The 18,500-nt window shown below is 65.0% G+C and overlaps 2 protein-coding genes across 2 annotated transcripts; one reads left to right on the top strand and one right to left on the bottom strand.

The window, feature by feature from the left end:
- Positions 1-150: 150 nt before the first annotated feature.
- NDUFB11 (NADH:ubiquinone oxidoreductase subunit B11) lies at positions 151-1,932 on the bottom strand. The gene is made up of 3 exons (XM_056362659.1): positions 1,757-1,932; positions 1,241-1,371; positions 151-380 (listed from the first exon to the last, which is right to left on the bottom strand). Exons 1-3 carry the CDS (start codon positions 1,901-1,903, stop codon positions 257-259), a joined length of 402 nt encoding a protein of 133 aa, XP_056218634.1. The 5' UTR covers positions 1,904-1,932; the 3' UTR covers positions 151-256.
- Positions 1,933-2,340: 408 nt separating this feature from the next.
- Positions 2,341-18,446, top strand: LOC130160370 (RNA-binding protein 10-like). Its single transcript, XM_056362758.1, has 24 exons — positions 2,341-2,407; positions 3,253-3,280; positions 3,517-3,673; positions 3,756-3,941; positions 4,833-4,902; positions 6,502-6,575; positions 8,456-8,542; positions 8,935-8,995; positions 9,511-9,666; positions 10,316-10,476; positions 10,896-10,993; positions 11,514-11,613; positions 11,801-12,007; positions 12,168-12,184; positions 12,752-12,849; positions 13,199-13,290; positions 13,913-14,080; positions 14,731-14,877; positions 15,221-15,286; positions 15,420-15,608; positions 16,558-16,626; positions 16,894-16,997; positions 17,686-17,788; positions 18,216-18,446. The coding sequence occupies exons 2-24, from the start codon at positions 3,264-3,266 to the stop codon at positions 18,267-18,269; spliced, it is 2,481 nt and encodes an 826-aa protein (XP_056218733.1). The 5' UTR covers positions 2,341-2,407; positions 3,253-3,263; the 3' UTR covers positions 18,270-18,446.
- The last annotated feature ends 54 nt before the right edge of the window (positions 18,447-18,500 follow it).

Below are 18,500 nucleotides of genomic sequence, written 5' to 3'. Positions count from 1 at the left end.
GGGCTGCTGGGACATGTAGTCCATGTGTTCTAGCACCCCCCCGCCCCCCCTCAGAAAGGGACCCAGGTATCTAGGTGCTCCCTCTCCCTCACCACCAAAAAGGGGACCTAGGTGTCTGGGAAGCCCCCGGAAAGAAACAGGACCAAGGCATCCAGCTGAGACCCCATCACTTTATTAACAGCCTCACAGTGGGGGCACCTGCACCCCCCCCAGAAGGGGCCTCAGGCATCCGTGGGGGGGGCCCAGGTGCCCTGACTCACTCGGGGGGGGGCAGGGCCAGGCGCGCAGGGTCATAGTAGTTGGAGTCGAGCAGCGGCAGCCCCCGCCGCTCCCGCTCCCGCACCTGCAGCTCGGCCTCACGCCGGGCCCACTGCTGCAGCCTGTGGAGGAACATGCTTTCAGGGACCTGGGGGGTCCTAGAGGCCACTACAGCCCGCCCCCCCCAGGCCTCCCACACCCACCTATAGCCCCCCTGGAGCACCACAGTGCCCTATAGGGGGCTATAGCCCCCAAGGTCCCCCCATGGGCTCCTGCAGGCCTGCCACAGTGCCCTGTAGACGCTATAGATCTCTATATCTCTTCGCAGGCTGTTACACATTGGTAGACACCTCCTACGCGTCAGCTTTAAACCAATGTATCTTCTCACAGCTTCCAACAAAACCCCACATGCATTCACATGCCCCTACAGACCGCCACCCCCCCAGCCCTCTTTATCTCCCTATAGGCCCCTATATCCCTTCCTAAACTCCTATAGACCCCCACAGGCCCCCTATAATCCCTCACAGGCCCCTACGGGCCCCCTATAGGTCCCTATATCCCTTTCTAAGCCCGTATAGGTCCCACAGGACCCCTAGGGCTCACTGTAGGCTCCCTATATCCCTTCTTAAGTCCCTAGAGACTCCCATAAACCCCTAGGGGCCCTCTATATAGGCTCCTATAGACCCCCACAGACCCCCTAAGGTCTCCCTATACCTGCTCATAGACCCTTGCAGACCTGCCCCCTAGCTCTCACAGCCCCCAATAGCCCCCATAGGGGCCTTCTATACCCTCCCATAGGCTCCTATAGACCCTCACAGACTTGTCCCCAGGCTCCCACAGACCTCACATAGCCCCCATAGGGGCCCTCTATACCCTCCCACAGGCCCCCCTATAGGCTTTCCCTGAGCCTTCTGCAGAGCCCCCCCAGGCCCCTACCCCCTGTGCGTTAAGGAGGATCCCGGAGGCCAGGCTCCCCCCTCACCCATAGTCAGGCAGGTAATGGAGGAACACGCTGCCAAGGACGATGGCGAGAGAGATGCCGGTAAAGAAGACGGCTCGCATGTTGAGAACGTCCACATCAGGGTCCTCCGAGAAGCCGTGGTAATCGGGGTTCTGGTGGCACCCGGGCACTTGGGTCACCCACTGCCAGACCCTGGGGTCCAGCCCCCTCCCCCATTCCATGAAACCCTTTTCCCTCCCTTCCTTTAACTCCTGTAAGCCACCCATAGCCACGCCCACACGGTTTGGCTCCGCCCCAAGGACGCACACCCTCACAGACCACGCCCCCTCACGTAAGACCCGCCCCCAGCCTTCAAGCCCCGCCTACTCGGCCAAGCGGCATCCCTAGTATAAACCCCCGTTTCTTGCCCAAGCCCCGCCCTTTCTGCTCCTGACCACGCCCCTTCCTCAAAGCCCTGCCCCTTTAACCCTGGGCCACCACCCGTCCCTACAAGCCCCGCCCCCTTCACTAGCCGCGCACTCTCCCGGCCCCATCCACCTTCTTTTGGGCTAATGCCATTGGCTCCTCATGGTGGGGTTCGGCCCCCAGCGGCGCCGGCGGCACCATCACGGCCCCGGACGGCCCCGCCGAGCGGCCGCGCACTCCGACCCGCAGAGCCCGCAGCGCCCTCCCCAGCGCCGCCATCTTCTCCACTGAAGTACCTCCCACCCACTGCCGCCTCTTCCGGGCGCCCGCCTGGCCAATCAGAGAGAGCTGCCGCGCCAGCCCTCTCTGGTGGTTGGTTGGAGCGCGGCGGCGTCCCGCCCCCGTGCCGCAACCGCCGGGTGGCTCCGCCTCCGTACAGCGCACATCCAATCAGAGACCGGCGCTGACACCCTCGAACCAACCGGAGCCGTTGTCCCGCCTTCTCCTGTCGTTTTGAGAGTGGCTCCGCCTCCCCTGCTCACAGCCAATCAGAAACTGCCGCCGTTTCGCTGGAGCCCCGCCCCAGTCCTTTCCACCTCCCCTCAGGGCTGGCCCCGCCGTCCCTGGCGCAGACCAATGACAAGGGTGACTGAGCGGATGGGCGGATATATCGACCAATGGTGAAGGGGCGGGGGCGGGCGCCCGCGCGCGGGGCGGGCCGGGCGCGTGGAGGTGCCGCCATTTTGCTGGTGGGGAGCGGCAGCGGCGGAGCGGCACGGACAGGTCGGGGCCTACCGGGGCGGGGCCGGGCCGGGCCTACCGGTACCGGGGCGGGGCGGGGAGGGACGGGACCTACCGGGGCCCTTGGCGCAAGCGGGGGTTGGATGGCGAGGGGCAGGGTCTCATATGCTAATTAGTGGGCGGGGCACGACGAGGGTCTTCATTGCTTTGTTTTTGTCTGGGGCACGTCCCAGTGTCTCCCAGTTCATCCCCTTTACCTCCCAGTGCGTTTCCCGTTACTCCCAGGGCCTCCCACTTCATTCTAGTGCCTCCCCAGTTACTCCCAGGGCCTTTCAGTACCTCCCAGTTCATTCCAGTGCCTCCGCAGTTAACCCCAGGTCCTCCCACTTCATTCTAGTGCCTCTCCAGTTACCCCCAGTGCCTCCCAGTTCTTCCCACTTCATTCTAGTGCCTCCCCGCTTATCCTCAGGGCCTTACAATATCATCTGGATTCTCCCAGTGTTCCCCAGTTCCCTCCTAGTTCCTCCCTGGTTCATCCCAGTCACTCCCAGTGCCCCTGAATGCCGAACCCATCCAGTTTATCCTGGTTTGTTCCAGTGCCTCCCCAGGTCATCCCAGTCTTTCCCAGTGATGCTGACTGCGTTGCTCCCCAGTGCTTTCCAGTAGCTCCCAGTGCTGTCTGTCCAGTTGCCCCCCGATGACTCCTAGTAGCTCCCAGTGCTGCCTGATTGCCCCCCAATGCCTCCTAGCAGCTCCCAGTGCTGTCCAGTTGGCCCCCAGTGCCTGCCAAGTACTCCTTCAGTTCCTCGTTGTCCTTCCCAGTACCCCCCAGTTTCACCCTACCCCCTCTCGGTTCCTGACAGTTTTCCATTCACTGTCCCCTACAGGTACCAGCACCATGGAGTATGAACGCAGGTAGGGGGGCCAGGGGGACCCCAACACTGGGGACAGTGTGTGTGACATTTGGGGATCTTGCACAGTGGGAGGGGACCCCTTGGGGGGACGTTTTGGGCACCCTCAAGGGGGATGTTTTGGGACTCCTGAGGGGGGTGGGGATGTTGGGGCACCCCTGGGGGGTGAGGGACATTGGGAGACCCCAGGTGAGGGCTGGAACATTTGGGGTCCCCCTGACTCCCTCCCCTGTCTTGCAGGGGGGGCCGTGGGGACCGGACTGGACGCTATGGAGGGGCCCCCGCCCCCCCTGATGAAGGGTCCCGCACTCAGCGGGATCACGACTATCGCGACATGGATTATCGTGGCTATGGTGGCCCCCCCGAGGGGCCCCCTGCCCCTGGAACCCCCCCTCAGGTTGGTGCTGGATATGGGGGTCCTCCCCCAGACACCCGGGTCCCCCCTTCACCTGACCCCCACCATCTCTCCTCCCCCCCAGGCCTCCTATGAGGGCTCGGATCACCCCCGGAAGCGGGACCCTGCCCCAGCCCCCCCAGTGTTGCCGTTTGGTGCCGATAGCGACTACCGGGACCAGGACTACCGGCCGGAGGCGGCTGAGGAGGAGCCGCGGGCCAGCACCATCGTCATGCTCCGCATGCTGCCCCAGGCTGCCACCGAGAATGATGTAAGCCCCGCCTCCTTCCGAGGGGGACACGCCCCCTACACTGAGCCCCGCCTCCTTCTGGGGACACATACCCCCTGTGCTGAGCCCCGCCTCCTTCTGGGGACACACACCCCCTGTGCTGAGCCCCGCCTCCTTCTGGGGACACACGGCTCCTGCGCTGAGCCCCGCCTCCTTCTGGGGACACACGGCTCCTGCGCTGAGCCCCGCCTCCTTTTGGGGACACGCCCCCTGCACTCAGCCCCGCCTCCTTTTGGGGACACACGGCTCCTGCGCTGAGCCCCGCCTCCTTTTGGGGACACGCCCCCTGCGCTGAGCCCCGCCTCCTTTTGGGGACACACGCCCCCTGTGCTGAGCCCCGCCTCCTTTTGGGGACACATGCCCCCTGCGCTGAGCCCCGCCTCCTTTTGGGGACGCACGCCCCCTGTGCTGAGCCCCGCCTCCTTTTGGGGACACACGCCCCCTGCGCTGAGCCCCGCCTCCTTTTGGGGACACACGCCCCCTGCACTGAGCCCCGCCTCCTTCGGAGCAGGACACGCCCCCTGCACTGAGCCCCGCCTCTTTCCGAGGCTTTTAAATGCCGCCTCATGGCTGTGGTAGGGTCTGGTGGCTGGCTGTCAGGTTCCCTTTGATCTGCCGCACCCTTCCCTGGCCACGCCCCCTTCCACAAGCCACGCCCCTTTACCTTCAGGCCACACCCCGTCGGGAAGGCACCCATCTCAGAGGCTGGGACCTGGGGTCCCCCCGGGTGCCTGGATCCCCCTCAGGAGACATTATGGAGGTTCTTGCTTGGGATCGGCGGGGTTTAGGGGTGGCCCAAACGCACTCTGGGTGCCTGCCCCACCCCCCCCGGGTCCTGCTGATGTTGGGGGTCTTGTCGCGTGTCCCCCCCAGATCCGGGCGCAGCTGCAGGCGCAGGGGGTGCAGCCTCGTGAAGTGCGACTGATGCGCAACAAGTCATCAGGTGAGTGGGGGGGAGGGGGCGGGGGGGCAGGTCCCCTTTTATTGGGGGAGGGGTGGGCGCCCAGGCAGCTGGGTCCTTTTTGAGGGTGGGGGTACCTAGATGCCCAGGTCTCTTTTTAGGGGTATCCACCTGCTTGGATGCCTTGGGAACAGGGTTGGGTCCCTGTCCTGCCATGCTGGGGGGCACCCAGGGGTGCTGAGCCCATCCCCAGGAAAACGCAAGGGTGCTGGTCCTGTTCACAGGGAGCACCCAGGGGTGCCAGTCACATCTCTAGGGGCACCCAGGGGTGCTTGTACCAGAACTGGGGGGCACGCAGGGCTCTGGCCCCATCTCTAGGAGCACCCAGGGGTGCTGTGCCAAATTTAGGGGGCACCTAGGCATGCTGGTCCTGTCCCCAGGAGCACCCAGGGGTGCTGTGCCTAACTTAGGGGGCACCCAGGGGTGCCAGTCCTATCCCTAGGGGCACCCAGGGGTGCTGTGCTGCACTTGGGGGGCACCCAGGGGTGCCCGTCCTCTCCCCAGGGGCACCCAGGGGTGCTGGTCTCATTTCTAGGAGCACCCAGGGGTGCTGGTCCTGTCCCCAGGGAGCACCCAGGGGTGCTGCGCCGGACTTGCGGGGCACCCAGGGGTGCCAATCCCCTCCTCAGGAGCACCCAGGGGTGCTGGTCCCGTCCCCAGGGGCACCCAGGGGTGCCGGTCCTAGCTGTAGGAGCACCCAGGGGTGCTGATCCTGTTTCTCGGGGGCACCCAGGGGTGCTGCGCCAGACCTGGGGGGCACCCAGGGGTGCCAGTCCCACACCCAAGGGGCACCCAGGGGTGCTGGAGCCCTTCCCAGGAGCACCCAGGGGTGCTGTGCCACACAGATGGGGTACCCAGGGGTGCCTGGCACAGACCCAAGGGGTACCCAGGGGTGCCAGAGCCATAGCTGGTGGCACCCAAGGGTGCCCACCCCTTGCCCAGGAGCACCCAGGGGTGCTGACCGAGAGCCAAGGGGCACCCAGGGGTGCCGGTCCAGTCCCCGGGGGCACCCAGGGGTGCCTGTCATCTGGCCAAGGGGCTCCCAGGGGTGCCAGACCCTTCCCCAGGAGCACCCAGGGGTGCTGGTCCCATCCCCAGGGGCACTCAGGGGTGCCAATCCCACATCTTGGGGGCACCCAGGGGTGCCTGTCTTCTGCCCAAGGGGCACCCGGGGGTGCTAGACCCGTGTAAGGCAGCACCTGTGGGTGTTCATCCTCTTTCCAGGACAACCCAGGGGTGCTGTGCCCTACCCAGGGGGCACCCAGGGGTGCCTGTACCCTATGTAGGGGACCCTTCACAAGTACCTGTAGGAGTTAGTAGTTTATTTAAGAAGCCCCAGAGGGGGTCCAGGAGCACCCATGGGTGCCCATCCCCACCCCAGAGGGTGCCAGGAGCACTCATGGGTGCATATACCCAAGCCAGGGGTTTCTAGGGGTGCCTGTACCCAACCCAGGGAGGTACCGGGAGCACCCATGGGTGCCCATCCCCACCCCAGAGGATTCTGGGGGTACCCATACCATACCCAGGGGGGCTGGGGGCACCCATGGGTGCTCTTCCTGACACCCCCCCGGCTCCTTCCAGGTCAGAGCCGTGGCTTCGCCTTTGTGGAGTTTAACCACGTCCAGGACGCAGCGCGGTGGATGGACGCCAACCAGGTCGCTGCCGGGACGCCCGGGTCCCTGCCGGGGGGGCGGAGGGGTGGGGGTGACCAGTCCGGACACCTGGGTCCCTTTCGGGAGGTGGGAGGAGCCTCCCGGATGCCGGGGTCCCCCCCCGGACGCTGGGGTTCCCCCCAGTGCTGGGGTCCCACCCTGGACACTGCGGTTCCCTCTGCGGTGGTTAACAGGGGTTTAATGGTTTGTACTGGTGGCACTGGATGCCTGGGTCCCCTTCTTCTTCCTTGCGGTTGCGTGACCTTTGTGCGAGAGCCTTGTGCAAGAGCCTCGTATGACCCCCGTGCAACCCTTGTGCAAGCCCTTGTGCACTCCATGTGAGACTTGTGTGCTCTTATGCAAGTGCCACGCTCAACACTTGCGTGCCCTCGTGCGAGGCCCTGTTGTGACTCTCGTGTGAGCTCTTGTACAAGCTCTGCAAGACCCTCATGTGACCCTTGTGCAATGTTTGTGCAAGCCCTTGTGCATTCCTGTGTGAGACCCTTGTGCAAGCACCGTGCGTGACCCTCATGCACCCTCGTGTGAGAGCTTTGGGTGGATTTCATGCGAGACTCTTGTGCAAGATCCTTGTGTGACCTTTGTGTGAGCTTTTCTGCACCCTTGCGAGAAGTGAGAAACCATCGTGCCCCTTATGTGACACCCTTGTGCAAGCTCTCAGCCACTCTTACGTGAAACTTCTGTGCACTGTTGTGTGAGATTCTTACATGATCTTCATCAAGCCCTTATGCACTGTTGCACAAGTGCCATGGGAGACTTTGTGCACTTTTGTATGAGGCCCTTGTGCACCCTGGTACAAGCTCCTTGGGCGAGCAGCGGGAGAGCCTTGGGAGAGCCCTGTGCGACACTTGTGCACTCACGCAAGCTTTGGTGCAAGGGCTACATGAGACTGAGTGTGAACCCGGGTGCCTCCTCGTGAACCCTTCTGCGAGCCCTCGCGCCCCTTGGTGCAAGCCCTCGTGCAAGCCCTTGTGCAAGCCCTGCTGTGATGGCCGTGCGAGCCCCCGTGCGAGCCCCCGTGCGAGCCCCCGTGCGAGCCTTGATATGAGCCCTTGTGTAAGCTCAGGTGCGAAGCCTCATGTTCTCTTGTGCGAGACCTGTGCGACAGGTGGGGCGAGCCCTGGTGCCCCCTCATGCGAGCCCCAGTGCAAGGGCCGTGTGACCCCTGGTGCAAGCCTTGTTGTGAGCCCTTGTGCAGGTTCTGGTGTGGAGCCCTGTGTCCTCTTGTGCGAGCTGTGGTGTGAGGGCAGCGCGGGGGTGGGGTGCAAGCCCTTGTGTGAGCTCTCGTGCCCCCCTTTCGCAAGCCCTCGTGCGAGCCCTGGTGCCCCCACAGTCAAGCTCTGGTGCCCACCACTATGAGCCCTGGTGCAAGCTCTCGTACAAGCCCCCGTGCAAGTCCTGGTGCCATATGATGTGCCCCTTTTTTGCAAGCCCTGGTGCGAGCCCTGGTGCCCTGTTGTGTATCTCTGGTGCAAGCTTTCATGCCTCCTGGTGCAAGCCATTGTGCGAGTCCTCGTGCCCCACTTTAGCGAGCCCTGGTGCCTCCTGGTGCAAGTCCTGGTGCCAGCCCTCATGCAGAGCCCTGTGCCCCTCGGTATGAACCGTAGCGTGAGCCCTGGTGCCCCCTGGTGCGAGCCCTCACACAAGAGCAGTGTCAGGGTGGGTGTGAACCCTGGTGCATGCCTGGTGCAAACCCTCGCGAACACTTCTGTATGAGCTCTGGCGCCGTCCTCATGAAGCCTCGTGCCAGCCCTGCTGCCCTCCCCGGCGTGAACTCTGTTCTAAGCCCTGGTGCAGCTCTCACGCCCCCCTCGTGTGAGCCCTCACGCGAGCGTGCGCCCCTCACCTTTTTTTCCCCTCTGCAGCAAGGGCTGAGCTTGCTGGGGCAGCGCGTCTCCCTCCACTACAGCGACCCCAAGCCCAAGATCAATGAGGACTGGCTCTGTGCCAAGGTGGGGGGCTCTGGGGGTGTGTCTAGGGACAAGAGGGGGTCCTTGAGGGTTTGGGGGGGCTTTAGAGGGTCCTTGGAGGGTCCGGGGGGGGGGGGGTGTCTTGGGATTTTTAGAGGGTCTTGGGAGGGTTCTAGGGGAAGTCTAAGAGGGTTCCAGGGAGCTTATGGGGGTCTTGGTGGGAGTTGGGGGTTCTGTGGGGAGAGCTGGGGGGTCTAGGAGGTTCTTGGGGGGCTTATGGGGGTGTTGGGGTGAGTTTAGGGGATCCAGGGGGTGTCTTGGGAAGGTCTGGGGGAGATTTGGGGGTCTTAGGAGGGTGTTGGGGGTTGTGGGTGGGCATGGGGGTGCGGGGGGGGATTTTGGGGTGCGATGAGGGTTATTTTGGTGTCTGGCAGTGTGGGGTGCAGAACTTCAAGCGGCGGGAAAAATGCTTCAAGTGTGGTGTCCCCAAAGCTGGTGAGTCACCCCAAAACCCCCTGATGTCACCACAGTCCCTTGCGTGCTCCCCCAGGCATCCCAAAACTCCATTGGAGTCCCTTAAGCTGCCCCAAAACTACCTTTTTTTCACCCCAAAACTATTGGGGTCCCCCCCAAGCATCCAGGGGATTCCCAAAACTCACTGTTCTCTTCCCAGAAATACCGTGAGTGTCCCCAAAACTGCCCTTGGGGGGTCCCAAAGCCAGGAGGGAGTCCCCCGAAGTGCTGATGGGAGGGGGGAAGGAATTTGGGGGTGAATTAGGGGATTTGGGTGCTCAGTTAATGAATTTGGGGGGGACAGGGGACGGAAATGTTGGGGTTGGTGGGTGATTTTAGGGTTCAACAGCCCTGCTTTGGGCGCTGATGACCAAATTTGGGCGTTGAGCTATGAAATTTTGGGGTTCCTCCACAACACTTGTAGTTCAACCACCCCATTTTGGGGTTCTGCCACTGAGCAGAGGGCACCGGGGGGTTGTGTGTGTTTTGGGGTGCAGAAGCCGAGCAGCGAGGTCCTGGGGGGCCACGGCCGGAGCTGGTGCCAGGTGGGGGGGGGCTGCTACCCCTCCCTCAACCCTATGGCCCTACCCTGGGGGGGACCCCTGGTGGAACCCAAGGTGGGACTGAGCCTGGAGCTGATAACGCCAATGACAGTGAGTAGGGGGGGGTCTGGGGGGATTTGGGGGTGCCCTGAGGGGGCTGTGAAGGTCCTCGGAGGGGGCTAAGGGAGTTCTTGGGGTGTCTTGGGGGTTATGGGACAGTCTTGGGGAGGTTTGGGGGGCATCTGGGGGACATGGGGTGTCTTCATGTAGTTATGGGGGTCCTGAGGGGCCTAAAGTGTGTGCGTGTGTGTCTTGGGGACTTGCAGGGGGGTCTGGAACAGCTAAGGTGGGTCTTAGGGGGTTCGGGGGGGGGGGGGTCTGGTTGTCTGGGGGCTGCTAAGGGGCTTCATGGGGGAGCCCAGGGATGTTATAGTGGTCCAGGGAGGTGTTATGGGGGTCTTGGGGGGGCTAATGGGGGGGTCCTGGAGGTTTTAGGGGGGTCTGGAGGGGCTGAGGTGGGCCTTCAGGGTTCCTGGGGGGTTGTGGAAGTGTTACAGGGATTGGGAGGGGTCTGGGGGGGGAGTTACACGGGTCCAGGGAGGTGCTATGGGGGTCCTGTGGGGATTAAAGGATTCTTGGGTTAAGGAGGTTCCTGGGGAGCTTTAGGGTGTCCTGGGAGGGTATTATAGGGGTCTTGGCGGGGGGGGGGTGTCTCCCACAGACACCTGAGTTCCCTCCCTCCCTGCCTGCCCCCACCCAGCCATCATCCTGCGGAACCTGCACCCCCAGAGCAGCCTGGAGTCCATCCTGGCCGCCCTCGCCCCCTTCGCCGCCCTCTCGGCCGCCAACGTCCGCGTCATCAAGGACAGACAGACCCAGCTCAACCGGGGCTTTGCCTTCGTCCAGCTCGCCACCATTGTGGTGTGTGCCCCGGGGGCCTGGCACCCTGCGATAGGGTGCCCTGGGGGGGTGGGACCCTTCTATAGGGTGCCCCGGGGGCATGGGACCCTGCTATAGGGTGCCCTGGGGGGGTGGGACACTTCTGTAGTGTGCCCTGGGGGGGGTGGGATGCTCCTATAGGGTGCCTTTAATGTGTGGGATCCTTCTATAGGGTGCCTTGGGTGCGTGGGATTATTTATGGGGTCCCCTGGGTACATGAGACATTTTTGGGGGTGCCCCACATAGCTTGGCTCCTTCCTAGGCACCTTGGTTCCTTTTTGATGGGGCAGCCAGGTGGCAGGGTCCCTGGTGTGGGGTTGCCTGATGCAGGGGTGTCCCATGTCGTCGTGTCCCCCCCCCCGGACACCTGGACCCCCCCAGACGCCTGGGTTCGCCCACAGGAGGCCTCCCAGCTGCTGCAGATGCTGCAGGCCCTGCACCCCCCGCTCCACATTGACGGCAAGAGCATCAACGTGGAGTTTGCCAAAGGCTCCAAGCGGTGAGGTCTTGGCCCCGGCCCCGCCCCCTGCCCCACCCCACAAACCCCGCCCCTGAACCATAGGCTCCACTCCCCGCCCTTAGGTCCCACCCCCCCAGCAGGTCCCGCTATATGGAACCCACCTGGGGGGGGGGGGGGACACAAGCCACGCCTTCTGCTGCTAAGCCATACCCCTTAACCACAAGCCACACCCCTAAGCCCCAAGCTCCACCCCCAAGCTATAGGCTCCGCCTTCTTCCCTGATGTCCTGCCCCCAGCAAGCCCCGTCTATGGAGCATCTGGGGGACCCTCAGGCCCCGTCCCTGGCCACAAGCCCCGCCCACAAGCCCCACCCACGAGCACTAAGCCCTGCCCCCAGCTACCCCCCGCCTATCAAAGGACCCCCCAGGCTGTCCCAGAGAGCCCTAAGCCCCAGCTGCAACCTGCAGCCACGCCCCTTGGTCCCCAGACACGCCCCCACTGCCCTTAAGCCCCGCCCAGGCAGCAGGCTCCGCTCCTCACCCCTCCCCTTCCCCCGCAGGGAGGGGCAGGGGGCAGGGCCAGGGGAGGGCCCACCCCGCGCCAGCGCCGCCTCCGTGGCCTCTACTGCCATTGCTGCTGCCCAATGGGCACTCTCCCAGGTGGGTGGGGCCGCGGGGGGCGGGGTCAGCAGAGATGGGCAGGGCTGTGGTGGCCCTAAAGGTGGGCGGGGCTTCATGAGTGGGTCTGCAAGGGGTTGAGTTTGGGCTGTGTAGGCAGGGCTGGGGAGAGGGGCGGGGCTTTCTGAGAAGGGGGCGTGTCCTGAAGTGGCCTTGCCCATTCCCACAGGCTGCCCCGGGGGGAGAGACCACGTGGGCGGGGGGGGAGGAGCCCTCCAGCGACTTCACCAGCTTCTACCAGTCCGAGGAGAGCTTCACCGGCCCTGCCCCCCCCTGCTCTCTATGGCTCCGCCTACCTCAAGGGCTCTGCGGCCCCGCCCACCGGGCCCACCCTCGCTGGGCCCCACCCCTGCCAAGGCCGATGGCCCCACCCCGGGTGAGTCCCCCTCCCCCCCCCCCCCCCCCAGGACCTAGGCGTATGGGAGACCCTATAGAAGGGGTCACCTGGGCCTGACACCCCCGTCCCCCCCTCCTTACACCCCTCCCCCCCTCCAACCCTCCCCCACCCTCCTTACACCCCTCCCCCCCTCCCCCAGGCACGGAGGAGCCGGCAGTGCTGGGGCTGGACCCCACAGCGGGGGCTGGGGGCACCTTCCCCCGGGCCCCCCCCGGCGCCCCCGCTTACCCCTCCCCTGCTGCCGAGAGCCCTGCTGTGACCCCCCCGGGAGCCCCCACTCAGGTGGGTACCCAAAAAAAGAGGGGGGACCCTAACATTTTTGGAAGGGGTGGGCTCAAAATTGGGAGGGGAGGAAAGGGCACCAAAAGTGGGAGGGTAGAAGGTGATGGGGGGTGGGGAGGGCAAAACTGGGGGGGGCAAGAGGGAGACCCCAAGGGTGGGGGCAAAATTGGGGGGGTCCCCAAGAGTGGGAGGGCAGAAGGTTGGTGAGGGACCCCCTCAAAATCTGGGGGTTAAAATGGGAGGGGTCCTAAATTTGGGAGGGAGGACCGTGAAAATAGGGGGTCTCCAAAAGGAGGGGGACCCTAAAAATGGGGGGGTGGGTAATTGGGTGGGGGGACCCCCAAAAAGGGGGGTAAATGGGGGGTCTTGGGGCTCCTGGGGTTCAGAGGGGATTTGGGGAGTGGGGGAGTTAATTTTGGGGTGCTCTGCCCCCCTCGCCAGACCTACACGGGGCCCCACAAGGCTGAGACCCCCAACCCAGCCCCCACCGGGCCCCCCCCCTGCCGCCCCCCCCAGCTCCGAGCCCTATGGCCAGTACCGTAAGTGGGGGGCATTGAGGGGGTCTCTGGGGGTCTTGGGAAGCGTTGGTGGGATCCTGGTGGGTCCCAAGGGGGTTTTGGGGGGTCCTGGAGGGTTTGGGGGGCGTGGGGAGGATTGGATGAGCTGAAGGGTTGGGGGGGGGGGGCTCGGGGCGGGGGGGGGTGTCCTGGGAGTTGGGGGATGCTATCAGGGAGGAGGGCTTGGAGGGGTCTGGGGGGCTCCTGGATTTTTGGTGGGAGTCCCAAGCTCTTTGGGTGTATCCCATAGTTTGGGGGGGGGTCCCAGTATTTGGGGGGGGGTCTCCATCCCCCCCCCCCCCCCCCCAATGCCCCCCCGTTCCGTCCCCAGCGGTGCCAGATGTTTCGACCTACCAGTACGACGAGACCTCAGGCTATTACTACGACCCCCTGACTGGGCTCTACTACGACCCCCACTCCCAGGTGGGGGGGGCTGGGGTGCCAGGGGGATTTTGGGGTGCAGTGGGGACTCCCAGGTTCTTCTGGGCAAGCGTTGGGTCAGAAAATGGCAAGTTTGGGCCCAAAAATGTCATTTTAAGGCTGGGGTGGGGTGTGGTGGAAACCTACGATTTTTTGGGTGCTTATTGGGGGTGTTATTTGGGTTCATTAGGGTGCTTTGGGGTGCAGGGGGGAATTTGGGGGTGCAGGAGGCCCCCCCCCAAGGATGTGGCCCTTTCCCATCAGGAAAAATTTTGGCTCAAAACCCTGTGGTTTTGGGGCTGGAAATACCAGTTTAAGGGTGGGTAGGGTTTTGGGGTGAAAACCAGGGATTCTAGGATTATTTTGAGGTTTATTTGAGGGCGGGGGATGTGTTGGGGTGCAGCCCCGCCCCCCCCGCCAAATCCGTGCAACCCCAGATGGGTGCTGGGAGGCATTTTGGCTTAAAAAAGAGGGAATTTGGGGCATTCGGGGACTTGTTTTGGGGTGCGGGGGGCATTTTGGGGGGCAGGGGGCCGTTTGGGGCTCCCTGGGGTGAATTTGGTGGTCTGGGGGGGGAGTGATTTCTGGGTGACCCCCACCCTGACCCCCCCCGACCCCCACCCAGTACTACTACGACGCGGGGGCAGGGCAGTACCTGTACTGGGATGGGGAGCGCCGCACCTACGTGGCAGCCCCCACTGCTGAGCCCCCCCCCGGACCCCCCGGCACCCCCGGGCCCCCCAAGGAACCCAAGGACAAGAAGGAGAAACACAAGACGAAGACTGCTCAGCAGGTCAGCACCCATGGGTGCTACCACCCAACCACCTACACCTGCGGCACCCTAAATGGGTCTGGGCTGGGGCTGGGGGAGGGTGTCTGCTGGCGCCCCATTCCCACGGGACCTGCCCCCCTCGCCCAGCCCTGGCACCCCAAAAGGACCCCAGCGCCCTGGGGTGGCTATAGGTGGTGAGAGGACCCATGGGTGCTCCTGGACACTGAGGATAACTCGGGGGTCACCACAGAGCCCAACAGCACCCATGGGTCCCCAGTAGCGCCTGGGGGGGCCAGAGACCCCAGTAGCACCCATGGGTCCCCAGTAGCCCCCGTGGGTCCCCACCCATCCCAGTAGCACCCATGGGTCCTCAGTAGCCCCCGTGGGTCCCCACCCATCCCAGTAGCACCCATGGGTCCCCAGTAGCCCCCGTGGGTCCCCACCCATCCCAGTAGCACCCATGGGTGCCCAGCAGCCCCTGTGGGTGCCCACCCATCCCAGTAGCACCCATGGGTGCCCACCCATCCCAGTAGCACCCATGGGTGCCCAGCAGCCCCCGTGGGTCCCCACCCATCCCAGTAGCACCCATGGGTGCCCAGCAGCCCCCGTGGGTTCTCACTAGCACCCATGGGTGCATGTCCCCCCCCTAACAGCACCCATGGGTGCCCTAGATTGCCAAGGACATGGAGCGGTGGGCGCGCAGCCTGAACAAGCAGCGGGAGAGCGGGCGCAGCGCTGGGCCCCCCCCACCCCCCCGGGAGGACGAGCGGCGAGAGGCTGCTGCTGCCGACGCCGGCTATGCCATCCTGGAGAAGAAGGTGCACCTATGGGTGCTGGGGGGGAGCTGGGTGTTGCCACGGGGGTCTGCGGGGGCTGTATGGGGAGCTGTGGGGTGGGGTGGGTGCTGGTATGTGGGGGCCTTTGGGTCCTGGGGGTGCCGTGGGGAGCTCTGGGTGCTAGTTTCGGTGTGCCGTGGGGGGCTGTGGGTGCTGGTATGTGGGGGGCTGTGGGTGCCACAGGGGGCTATGGGTGCTGGGGGCAATGGGTGCTGCCCATGGGAGGTGCAATGGGAGAGGGGGGGGGCCCTGTGGGACTGCAACACACACCCCATACCTCCTCCGGCACCCACGGGTGCCCCCCTGAACCCCCTCCCCACCACAGGGCGCCCTGGCCGAGCGGCAGCACCCACCCATGGAGCTGCCCAAGCTGGCGAGCGACGAGCGGCTGGTGAGTCTGGGTGCCTGGGCCCATGGGTGCCCCCCAACTCCCCCCTCCTCCCTATTCCTGCCCCTCTCCTCCCCCAAGTGCCTGAATGCCCCAGACCCCCTGGGTGCCCCCTAACCCCCCCTCCCTGTTCCAGAGCCCCCCCCGCGGGCTGGTGGCCGCTTACAGCGGGGAGAGCGAGAGCGAAGAGGAGGGGGAGCGGGGTCCCGAGCGCCCCGGCGAGCCCCTCACCGACTGGCACAAGCTGGCCTGCCTGCTCTGCCGCCGCCAGTTCCCCAGCAAGGAGGCCCTGCTCCGCCACCAGCAGCTCTCCGGGCTGCACAAGGTACCGCAGACCCCCTTCCCCCCCCCACCCCCCACCCCCCGAATTTTAGGGGATCCCCTCGGGAGTTGAGGAATTATCCCCCTGTAGCCTGGCAGGGCCACTTCGGGGGGTGTTGTGGCTCTTTTAAGGGGGTTGGGGGGACCCCCTTTGGTGTTTTGGGGATCCCCCGCAGGCATCGGGGGCCCTCCCAGATTGGGGACCCCCTTTGGTGTTTTGGGGATCCCCTGGAGGCATTGGGGGCCCCCCTGAGATGTTGGGGATCCCCTGGAAGTATTGGGGATCCCCTGGAGGCATTGGGGGCCCTCCCAGAGATCTTGGGGATCCCCTTTGGTGTTTTGGGGATCCCCTGGAGGCATTGGGGCCCCCCCTGAGATGTTGGGGATCCCCTGGAGGCATTGGGGGCCCTCCCAGAGATCTTGGGGATCCCCTTTGGTGTTTTGGGGATCCCCTGGAGGCATTGGGGGCCCTCCCAGAGATCTTGGGGATCCCCTTTGGTGTGTTGGGGACCCCCTTGAGATGTTGGGGATCCCCTGGAAGTATTGGGGATCCCCTGGAGGCATTGGGGGCCCTCCCAGAGATCTTGGGGATCCCCTTTGGTGTTTTGGGGATCCCCTGGAGGCATTGGGGGCCCTCCCAGAGATCTTGGGGATCCCCTTTGGTGTATTGGGGGCCCCCCTGAGATGTTGGGGACCCCCTTGAGATGTTGGGGATCCCCTGGAAGTATTGGGGATCCCCTGGAGGCATTGGGGGCCCTCCCAGAGATCTTGGGGATCCCCTTTGGTGTTTTGGGGATCCCCTGGAGGCATTGGGGGCCCTCCCAGATTGGGGGCCCGCCTGAGATGTTGGGGACGCCCCCAAGATCTTGGGGACCCCCCTGGAAGTATTGGGGATCCCCTGGAGGCATTGGGGACCCCCCCAGTAACAGGTTGTTGTCTCCCAACCCCCCCAGCAAAACCTGGAGCTGCAGCGCCGGAGCCACCCGCCTCCCCCTGAGGGGCTGGACCGGGGCGAGATGGAGGTGGGTGGGGGGGCACCCATGGGTGCTGGGGGGCATCTCTGGGGCTGAGAGAGCACCCATGGGTGTTGGGGGACGGGGGGGCACCCATGGGTGCTGCATGACCCTTGGGGGTGGCTAGGGACACCCATGGGTGCTGGGGGCATCTGGTGAGTGCCCTGAGGGCTCGGGCAGCACCTATGGGTGCTGAGGGGCACCCATGGGTGCTGGGGGTGGGGTGGGCACGCAGGGAGCTGGGGGGCACCCATAGGTGCTGTTTCTACGCCCTAGATGAAGTACCGGGACCGGGCAGCTGAGCGCCGTGAGAAACAGGGGGGTCCCGACACCCCTGAGCCCAAGCGGCGCAAATTTGGGGGACCCCCGGCAACCCCTGGGTGAGCACCCATCACTCCTCCATACCCAGGGGTGCCCCAAGGGGGGGTTGGTGGGGGTGGGCAAAAGTTGGGTGGTGGGGACCCCAAAACTGGGTGCTATGGGGGTGCTCTGGACCTCGAAAAATGGGTGCTGGAGACTCTAAAAGTGGGTGCTGTGGGCTGGAGGACCCTGAAGTGGGGTGGGGGACCCCAAAACTTGGTGCTATGGGGAGGGGACTCCACAGCTGGGTGCTATGGGGTGAGGGACCCCAAAAGTGGGTGTTGGAGACCCTAAAAGTGGGTGCTGTGGGCTGGAGGACCCTAAAGTGGGGTGGGGGGACCCCCCAACTGGGTGCTATGGGGTGAGGTACCCCAAAAGTGGGTGCTGGAGACTCTAAAAGTGGGTGCTGAGGGGTGGGGGATGCCAAAAAAGGGTGCTGAGGACCCCAAAGCTGGGTGATACAGGATGGGAGACCCCCACAACTGGGTGCTGGGGACCCCACAACTGGGTGCCATGGGCTGGGGCCCCCCCAAAGTGCGTACCGCAGGCTGGTGGGACCCCAAAACTGGGTGCTGGCGATCTGAAGACGGGTGCTATGGGAGTGGGAGACCCCCAATGGGTGTTGTGGGGCGGTGTCCCGTGTCGTCGTCGTCCCTCCCCCCCCCCCAGCACCCATGGGTGCGGTGGGGTGACCCTGGGGTGCTGCAGGGAGGTGGAGGGGTCCCTCCTGCGCGAGACCACCCTGGGATGTCGGATGCTGCAGGCGATGGGATGGAAGGAGGGGAGCGGGCTGGGCCGGCGGCGGCCGGAGGTGACACGGGGGGGGGGGACGACACGATGACAGTGGGGGGTGGGGGGGGATGGGGGGGACGGGGGGGGGGGGCGGTGGGGGGATACGAGGGGGTGGGGGGGGATAAAGGGGGATGGGGGAAGCAATGGGGAATACAGGGGGATGGGGGGATAAAGGGGGATGGGGGGGACGGGGGGATACAGGGGGATGTGGGGAGACGGGGGTGGGGGGCTATGTGGAAGGGGGAGGGGGACATGGGACATGAGGGGTTGTAGAGGGGACAGGGGGACGTGGGGGGGATTTGGGGGGACTGAGGGGATGGGATATTTGGGGACCTGGGGGGGGACACATGGGGGGACGAGGGAACATGGCGGGGGGGGGGGGGTGATGCTCGGGGACATGGCGGGGGTCGCAGCACCCTGACCTCAGGTGACCCCGCTGCCCCCAGGCCCCCGCCCGGCCCCGCCCCGGGGGCGTGACACGCTTCAGCGAAGGACCCTGAGGCTCCACGGAGGCCCCGCCCCTCGCTCAAGCCCCGCCCCTCGCCCAGGCCCTGCCCCCCCCCCCCACTCGGCGACCCTCCCCGAACCGCGATATTTCGCCCCAAAAACGTGGGGTCCCCTCCCCCTCCGTGTCACCCCGGGGTGGGGGCCCCCCCGAGTGGCGCATCTTTCCCCGCCCCCCCCCCCCCCCCCCCCCCTCCCCGGGTGGTTTTTTGGTTTTGGGGGCGGGG

This window comes from Falco biarmicus, chromosome 17 (assembly GCF_023638135.1).
Source record: "Falco biarmicus isolate bFalBia1 chromosome 17, bFalBia1.pri, whole genome shotgun sequence".
NCBI classification, from domain to species: domain Eukaryota; kingdom Metazoa; phylum Chordata; class Aves; order Falconiformes; family Falconidae; genus Falco; species Falco biarmicus.
The sequence above is the reverse complement of the archived record's forward strand: the minus strand, read 5'-3'. Positions and strand labels throughout refer to the sequence as shown.